Source organism: Buteo buteo, chromosome 31 (genome assembly GCF_964188355.1).
Source record: "Buteo buteo chromosome 31, bButBut1.hap1.1, whole genome shotgun sequence".
NCBI classification, from domain to species: domain Eukaryota; kingdom Metazoa; phylum Chordata; class Aves; order Accipitriformes; family Accipitridae; genus Buteo; species Buteo buteo.
In genome coordinates, this window is record NC_134201.1 from 990,882 (window position 1) to 1,000,477 (window position 9,596).

The 9,596-nt window shown below is 50.3% G+C and overlaps 1 protein-coding gene across 1 annotated transcript; it reads right to left on the bottom strand.

The window, feature by feature from the left end:
* Positions 1-2,326: 2,326 nt before the first annotated feature.
* Positions 2,327-3,286, bottom strand: LOC142026105 (olfactory receptor 14A16-like). The gene has a single exon (XM_075018941.1). The coding sequence runs from the start codon at positions 3,284-3,286 to the stop codon at positions 2,327-2,329; it is 960 nt and encodes a 319-aa protein (XP_074875042.1).
* Positions 3,287-9,596: the final 6,310 nt, after the last annotated feature.

Consider the following 9,596-nt stretch of genomic DNA (forward strand, 5'->3'; position numbering starts at 1 on the left):
ACAAGACAATTGCTTTTCTTTTCCCTGATTGCACTCTAGCATCTTTTTGTAAAGCCACCATCCGATCAACAACGCTCTGCAGACTATGCCAATTTCCCTGAGCCCAGTCTATCCCAAGCACAGAGGGTCGCGCTTTATGTTTTTCTAAAAAACCAAACAAAACTTCTTTCCCCAAAGGGGCAATTTTACTATCACTGTCTCCGAAAACCGGAATAAAACTCCTTAACAGCAATGAGAAGTTAAGAAGCAGGCACTCCTTTATTGCAGCGCTGGGCACACAGGGGATCACTCCACCTCGTGTGTGCACCTGTCTGGTTTAATCATGCAGGTTAAATACACACCTGTTGTACATATTTACTAGATTTATGGGAAATGTCATACATAATCATCAACTGTCCGATAAATCATTAGCATATGTAAATGTCCTTTTACGCAGGCGTGGTGAAGTCTCTGGTGGTCTTCAGAAGCCCTCTGGTGGTCTTCCATAGTCTTCCTCACCTTGTCTGATAGTTGACCTCTCTTATGTGATTCTGCGCAGTACGATTTTACCATCATGCATTAGATTTACATAAAAGTACATTCAATGTTAATTCTTACACTTAATGTTTCTAGTGATTGGCTCTCAATCACATCACCTCATCAATATTCTTATACTATAACATTCATTGGTTAATCTTACCTAATTCCACTAACTGGTCTCTTGATCAAAGTGGTGTTTCTAAACCACAGAACTAAAGTCCATAACGATCTCTCTCTTAGTTCATTAAGACAAAACGCTATAATCTAACAAATTGCCAAAATTTCTATGGTTAACCGATCTTAGACAATACTTATTCTTTTATGGTTGCATACTGCACATTTTGTATGTTCCTAAATTTCTATAGCTATTGTGAGCTTCAAACCCCTATTTTCTACAATCTTTACCCTTTTAACCAAACCTGACTTAAGTGAAATTTCAACTTTTATTAAATATTGGTAACATCACTCATCTTACACAAAGAGGGGAAACAGGAGTCTCAGGAAGGCAGCATGTAAAGTTTCAAACACCACAAGCCTGCCCCCCTTACGTTCCTGAGACGTCTCATGTATTTGGGAAACAGTACGGCACTCTCATCTCAAGGAATCCTGTCCGTGACGCCAATTTAAATGTCCCGATCCAATGTCGGGGAAGGTTTCGATATGATCCCAAGAGCGAGATTAAGACACAAACGAGGTCAAAGGCCGTATACCCAGAAGAGCTTTTATTATCAAAAGTATCAAATGTGGAAAATGGTGGCGATAGGATAGAATGGAAGAAAAGGTAGAAATTAAGCAAGCAGTTGGGATAGGATTGCAAGGACAGTCACTACCACGGATCCAGGGGCATCCCGTTGGTCCTCAATCTTCAATTCTTTGGTGGTAAAAAAGGCCGCTACAGCTTGTCTCTACAGGCTTTTATAGGGCATATTTCGATAATGTCATGCGCTGCAGGTTTTGTCTATCGCAGGACCTTCGCGTGATCGACACCAGAAACCAGTATCTTATCAGCTCCAGCCCCGTTTCCTCCCCTGGATGCCTCAATGGCCTGGTAATCGTCCTTATGGACAGAGGAGTGTCCTGCTCAAACAGATCATCTCGGAGACAAAGGGCTCGAGATAAGCAGTTCACAGTTCCTTGAGATGACAGCCCAGTCCCTCACACCTAACAACCTTTGAGGCAAATGCTTCAAGATAACAATTCAGTCTCTTACACAGTCACTGCCCACCCCAGGCACATTCGGTTCCTGGAGATCCCCCAGGCTCTCCAGACATCTCCACACTCCTGGGGGATGTCCTCTGCCCTGTCATGTGTGCGGAAACCCTGGGTATGTACCACAGTGACAACTCACCATCTCCACTGTCACCACACACCAGTGGGAAGGTCAGAAATCCTACCCTTGATCTCCAACAGCTACCTACATGACCATGTGCTTTTCTCTTTGAAACAACAGACCCTCTTGGCATGCCATGAGCTTTTCTCTTTGAAATCCAAGGAGCAACAGGCCCTCTTGGCATGAAATTCCTTCGAACTACTGTTGACATCAGCTCAGGAAGGACGGCTCCATCTTGAGGAACTGCACTGGGAATATGATATTTCGTTACAGAGATGCTATGAGAGAGTCAACTCTGACCCAGTGTTAGACACAATCTTATACAGTTTAAATGTGAGACAGAGAAGGTTCATTCCTCTGGAGAGTGAGATAAATACAGAAATTTATGCAGGAACATAATAGCAAGAAATAACAATGCAAAAAAAATTAACAATTGTAAGAAACAAAGTACAGGCCTGCAATGGGAAAACATGGGAGTCATTTGTGGAGAGACACAGAAAGTTTATCCCTATTGAGAAACATCCCTGAAATCACTTTCCTAATGCCAGCCTTGAGCTCCTGGTTCCTCATGCTGTAGATGAGGGGGTTCACTGCTGGAGGCAGCACCGAGTACAGAACTGCCACCACCAGGTCCAGGGACGGGGAGGAGATGGAGGGGGGCTTCAGGTGGGCAAATATGCCAGTGCTGATAAACAGGGAGACCACGGCCAAGTGAGGGAGGCACGTGGAAAAGGCTTTGTGCCGTCCCTGCTTAGAGGGGAACTTCAACACAGCCCTGAAAATCTGCCCATAGGACAGCACAATGAAAACGAAACACCCAAATGCTAAACAGGCACTGACCGAAAGAAGCCTGGCTTCCCTCAGGTAGGAGTGTGAGCAGGAGAGCTTGAGGATCTGGGGGATTTCACAGAAGAACTGGTCCACAGCATTGCCTTGGCAGAGGGGTAGTGAAAATGTATTGGCAGTGTGCAGTGCAGCATTGAGGAACCCACAGCCCCAGGCAGCTGCTGCCATGTGGACACAAGCTCTGCTGCCCAGGAGGGTCCCATAGTGCAGGGGTTTGCAGATGGCAACGTAGCGGTCATAGGCCATGACAGTGAGGAGAGAGTACTCTGCACCAAACAAGAAGAATACAAAGAAGACCTGGGCAGCACATCCCAAGAAGGAAATGCCCCTGGTGTCCTGGAGGGAATTGGCCATGGATTTGGGGACAGTGGTGGAGATGGAGCCCAAGTCGAGAAGGGAGAGGTTGAGGAGGAAGAAGTACATGGGTGTGTGGAGGCGGTGGTCGCAGGCTATGGCTGTGATGACGAGGCCATTTCCCAGGAGGGCAGCCAGGTAGATGCCCAGGAAGAGCCAGAAGTGCAAGAGCTGCAGCTCCCGTCTGTCTGCAAATGCCAAGAGGAGGAACTCAGTCATGGAACTGCCGTTGGACATTTTCTTCCTCGGGGCAGGGGGACCTGTCACAGGAGAGAAAGACAGCACCAAGTTATGGGAGACTGCTCTGAACAACATCAAAGACATTTCCCACAGGCCCTCCCCCTCCCACACACACAGACCCTTTTCTTTTTCTGGGAGACCTTCCTTCAGCTCTGTGGTTTGAGCCCTGGTTGGTGCTGGCCAAGCGTGCAATGAAGAGCAGGGCCTCTGCCCATGGGCTCTTGGAAAGTCAGCCCTGCTCAGCAGCAGTGGGTTCATGGGATCGGTGCGGGCAGGGGCCAGTCTGCCATCCCAGTGCTAAGGAGCCACAGTGGTAAAAGAAGTTTAAGAGTTCTAGGTTTTTTTTACAGCTCCCCCCATGGCCCCTGGGGAGTTTTCTTAGATCTCGGGAACCTTCAGCATTTCTGCTGCACTCAGTGAGAACAGAGTGAGTCCTGCGAGGCAAGAGGATTGCCTGTGGCTTAGTGCAGAGGAAAGGGAGCTGGTCTGTCCCTCCCTTTAGTTCCCAGTTGCGCTGTGCTTTCACCATTCAGAGATGGAGGGTGATCACAATCCCATGTTACCCTGAAAAGCCGCCAGACACTGCTGAGAGCAAAGACACCCACTGCAGACCACCAAATGTCTCCCCCTTTCTATGGGTCTCAGAACCCTGCTTCAAGCCAAGGGCACACATGGCTCATTTCACAAACCTAACAGCATTTCCTCGGTCAGAGCCTCTCTGTGGTTTTCCATGGGGCTTTCAGATAACACAAAGCTGCTAGAGGACAGGTTTGCATCCTGCAGGGCAGCTGACAGCTTGAAAGGACACCCGGAGGTGATAGCCAAGTGACCTGATGTGATGGCACCTCTGTAAAGTGTCGTGGTTTAACCCCAGCCAGCAACTAAGCACCACGCAGCCGCTCACTCACTCCCCCCCCACCCAGTGGGATGGGGGAGAAAATCGGGAAAAGAAGTAAAACTCCTGGGTTGAGATAAGAACGGTTTAATAGAACAGAAAAGAAGAAACTAATAATGATAATGATAACACTAATAAAATGACAACAGGAGTAATAAAAGGATTGAAATGTACAAATGATGCGCAGGGCAATTGCTCACCACCCGCCGACCGACACCCAGCCAGTCCCCGAGCGGTGAATCCCTGCCCCCCCCTTCCCAGTTCCTAAACTAGATGGGACGTCACATGGTATGGAATACACCGTTGGCCAGTTTGGGTCAGGTGCCCTGGCTGGGCATGAGAAGCTGAAAAATCCTTGACTTTAGTCTAACCACTACTGAGCAACAACTGAAAACATCAGTGTTATCAACATTCTTCACATACTGAACTCAAAACACAGCACTGCACCAGCTACTAGGAAGACAGTTAACTCTATCCCAGCTGAAACCAGGACATAAGGGAGAATCAGCTCATTCCCCAGCCCCACAGACACCATTGAGCATAACCCCTCAGATGATAGGAAAGCTGGGACACTTGTCCCCATGGACACACGTGCATGGGAGGACCCACAAGATCAGTGTGTGACTCTGCAGCTGAAAGTCCCATCCCCAGAGAACCTGACGGCAAGAACATGGTAACAATAGCAATGACACAGACGAGTGGAGAACCAAGTAAAAAGCAGAGATTGACTGGCTCAGAGAGGCAAGGGGAGAGGCAGCTGCAGTCTCAGGAAAGAGTTACCCTCACCCATTTGTGCATGCCACCTCCCAGACACCAGCACAGCCAGGCAGTTGCTCTCAGCCCCTGGGCTCTGCAGAGGGAACTGGGCACGTGGCTGGAGAGCTGCCCTGTGGCTCGGCTGGATCTCTGGCTGCTGAGGAGGTGGTTCGTGTCTTGGACCCCCCAGCCCTGAGGGCAGAGGCTTTGCTGGGTGGGAGAGGAGGCAAGGGGGGTTGCTCACAGGAATGGGTCTGCGTTGGTGGGGATGATAGAGAGATTTCTGAATTCTCCCTCCCACAACATTTCTGGTTTTAGTTTCCTCTCATTCCCTGGTCAATCCCCTGCTGCCAGAAGATTTTCTTCCTGGGAGGTGTTTCCCTGTCACTTCTCAGACACCCTATCCCAACCTCTGTGCACTCTCCTCAGCTCCACAGAAACCTGCCTGCTTGCAGGGCACCGGCTGGGCCCATGTTCCTGTTGCAGGTAGAAAAGGGCAGGTTAGAACAACCCTGCTGGATCCAGCAAAGGTGATGCTGGTGCTGTCCACAGGCAGAGGATTAGCTGAAGGCACTTTAGGTGGCTCCTATCAGACCAACTGATCACTCCAATTCACAGCTCAGGAGTCTCAGGGACTTGTTCCAGCAGGACAGCTCCTTTTCCATTTCTCCCCCCAAATTCCCTAAGACTAGGAAACAGAAAACATAGACTCTGGAAAGCTCCTTAACTTTATAGCAATCCCTGCTTTGATCTTCCCCTTGAAAAGTGCCTTCGGAAACATCCTGGGGGATGATCTGGAGCTGTGAGCTGCCCTGACCCACACAGCACCCTCTTGCCAGCAGAAGGACCCTGTAATTCTGTGAACTGTTTCTTCCACCCACAGCTTCTCCCCACTCTGCTGTTACAGTTCCCCAGGCAGGCTGAGTCCTTACCCTGACCGGGGGCAGAGTCCCTGCCCCAGCACACAGCCCCCCACGGTGCAGGGACCCTGCTCAGAAGGACAGCCCTGGGCACCCCTGGCTGCACACCCACCTTCACACTCTGCAGCCATCCCCAGGTGAAGGCAGCTGACATGCCCTGTCCCTCTGAGGGTGCAGCAGGGAAGCTGTGCTCCAAAGCACGGCCTTTTTCTCTGCACTGCAGAAACCGTGAGAGTCCCTCTGACAGATCCCATAGGCTGTGGGATGTGCCAGCTTTAGGAGGTCATTCCAGCAACCACAGCTGCATTGCCCTGCAGCCAGAGACTTACCCTGTGAAGGGCTGTCAAGATTTTTCTCCAGGTCAGCTCTCCTCTCTCCTCCCACCCCAGACTGCCTTTAACCTCTGTCTTCCTTCCCTCCTCTCCCCTCGGTGCCTCAGCCCTGCTGTGCTTTGCAGAGGAGCTGCTCCTGGGCAGAGCTGTCTCTCGGCAGTGCTGCCTGCTTGCCATGAGCTCCCTCCAGCCCAGGAGCCCAGCCCAGCTCAGCAGCAGAGGAGCAGCCCAAGGCAGCCCTTTCTCTGCCCCCTCTGGGCTCCCTCCAGGTGTCCCTGGGGCTCCAGGGGAACCTGCTGCGAAACAGGCTGAGGCAATCACTGATGTTCCATCCCTCAGCTGGGGAGAGCCACTTCTTTCAGCAGCGACATTTCTCCCATCTGAAAGAGTGAGGTCTAAGAATCATTTTTCTTTCTCCCATTTTTAGACATGAAGCACATGACACTGGGGTTTCCACACCTATGCCTACACGTCCTTGTTTCAGCTGGGATGGAGTTAACTGTCTTCCTAGTAGCTGGTACAGTGCTATGTTTTGAGTTCAGTATGTGAAGAATGCTGATAACACTGATGTTTTCAGTTGTTGCTCACTAGTGGTTAGACTAAAGTCAAGGATTTTGCAGCTTCTCATGCCCAGCCAGGGCACCTGACCCAAACTGGCCAACAGTGTATTCCATACCATGGGACGTCCCATCTAGTTTAGGAACTGGGAAGGGGGGGGGCAGTGATCTGGCCGCTCAGGGACTGGCTGGGTGTCGGTCGGCGGGTGGTGAGCAATTGCCCTGCGCATCATTTGTACATTTCAATCCTTTTATTACTACTGTTGTCATTTTATTAGTGTTATCATTATCATGATTAGTTTCTTCTTTTCTGTTCTATTAAACCGTTCTTATCTCAACCCAGGAGTTTTACTTCTTTTCCCAATTTTCTCCCCCATCCCACTGGATGGGGGGGGAGTGAGTGAGCGGCTACGTGGTGCTTAGTTGCTGGCTGGGGTTAAACCATGACACTACAGTTTCAAAATTCTGTTTTTTCCTCTCCACCTGCCTCTACTCACCCCCTTGATTACATAGTCAAGGAAATGACCAAGAGTTTTCACAGTGGGCCTGTCAGTAGCACCTTGTCATTCCTAGAGATCAACTTCAGCTCCACCAAAGGCCCTCAGGGGCAGCAGAGCCACCACTGACAAAAACCCCATTCCCTGGCAGGGCTGCCCTTCCCAGCCCTTCTTTCTGTCCTTGGGGAGAGCAGAGTTTGCTCACTGTCTTGGCATTCAATTTCAGCTTTATGTTTCCATCTGCCAACCACTCCGGCATGGCTCTGAAGCCAAGCCTTTGCACACACGGGGTCTTAGATGCTTGGACCAACTTCCCGAAGACAAGTCAGAGCCTGGCCTGGTGTTACAGCTGAGGTGCTACAACCCAAATGTGCACTGATGCCCTCAGCCAGGGGCATAACAAGGACGAGCTGGAGACTGAGCTTTTTGACATCCATAAAGGAACTGCCCAGGCATGGTGGGACAAGGGACACAGCTTGGGGTGCTGCAATGGATGGGTACTGGTCCTCAGGAGAGACAGGCTGGAAGGATCAGGAGTGGGGTTCCCTTAAAGTGAAGAAGTAGTTTGGATGCATGGAGCTCCTTACTGGGGCCAGTGGAGAAGTTGGGTCAGCCCTTGTGAGTGAGGGTCAGAGGAGGGGCCAGCAAAGGTGACATCAAGGTGGGAGTTGAGGAAGCTGCAGTCAGGTTGGAGCAGTGGGCATGGTCTTTTCTAAGCACCCCAAGGAAGTCTCTGGATGTAGAAGCCTGAGCCTCACTGGGGACTTCAACGACCCTGGCATTTTCTGGAAGGGGTACACAGCGGCATGCAAACAGTCCAGGCCATTTCTGGAGTGTCTTGGGGGAACATCTTCACACAGCTGCCAGATTGGCCGTTTCTGGAGTGTCTTGGGGGAACATCTTCACACAGCTGCCAGATTGGCCAACAAGGGTAATGCAAACCCAGATCTGATACTTGCCAGCAAGGCAGAGCTGGCCAGGGAAGTGAAGGTCAGTGTAAGCCTTTTCTGTCATGAAAATGAAATAGTGAGGTCCCAGCTCCCGAGGGGAGTGAGGAAGAAAAACAGAAGACTACAGATGCTGGACATTAAAGGACCAGACTTTGGCCTATTCTGGGGAGTTTTAGTGGGGTCCCACGGTCATTCAGTGTTGCAAAGCAGCAAAGCTTCAAACATTGCTCTACAAGGACAGCATCCTCCAAGCACAGAAATGACCTATATCAAAACTGAGTGGAGACACTCCTTGCCAGGAAGCCCGAGCCTTGGGTGTTGCTCAGCTGCTTCTTACTGGCACTTCACTCACACTCTGTTGTGGTGGCTTTGGTGCTTTTCTGTGGCTACTCTTTCTGCAGAGAAGATCTTAAAAAGACAATGATTTCATAAAAGGTGGTCATAAAGGCCCTGTTGTAGACAACAATGTTTGCCATGAGCTCTGGAGAGAGCCAGGAAGATAGATAATAAGCACCAGGAATATGCAGGAATCTGAAAGCCTCTTCTGAAATGCGAGTGGCTCTGAGCAGCACTGATTGATTGCCTGTGTGTAGGGCTCAGAGAGAGGGTCAAGGGATGTCAGTGAGAAACAAGGAGGTGGCTGATGGCTTTGGCAAATCCTGAAACCGTATCTGAGGCCAGAAATGGCAAGCAGTGGATGTCTGTGCATAAGGAAGAGGAGGAGGTATGTCTTGGGAAGATGTCAGGAAGGAAGACCCCTCTTCTGCAAGTCAGGGATGAAAGAGATTTTTTCCATGTTGTGTGCATGCCTAGGAGATGGTTAATGCTCACTGCTGAGGGTGGCTGTGCCCAGTCATGCCCCAGGAGCTGACCTTGTTCTCTTTCCCTCCTTCACTCCCCAACTTGGATGGGCCTCAGGATCCTGAAGGAGGCATGAACCTCCTGGACTTAAGTCCCATCACTGCCGGGAAAGAGGGAAGGGTTTGTGAGCCACACAGGACTGCAGGGAGAGGGTGAGGTGGGGTGTAGCAGGGAGTGTGTTAAAGGCAGAAAGAAGATCTGAACTGGGGGGGGGAGGTGTCATTCTAAAGTGAAATAGGTGGAGTTTTGATTTTGAGGCAGCAGGAGAAGGAGGACATGCCTTTCAGTGCTGGGATGTGGAGTGAGGATTTGAGTTTTGAGCTGGGACATCTTGGATGACAGAGGAGCATTCACAAGGCTTTGGAAGAACTGGACAGGCCGTGGGGAACTCCCAGGCATTGGCCAATCCTACGGTAACCACTGATTTGTGTTTGAAGCAACAACCAGAGAGACATCAGGAAAGCTTGGGGCATCATGGGGGTCAGAGTGAGTTAGGGAAGCAGGGAGTGGTTAAAATGTGCAGGGAAACACCACAGGCA

Bases quoted from the DNA above. Each gene is read 5' to 3' on its own strand.
- LOC142026105 (XM_075018941.1), bottom strand. From the start codon at position 3,286: ATGTCCAACGGCAGTTCCATGACTGAGTTCCTCCTCTTGGCATTTGCA.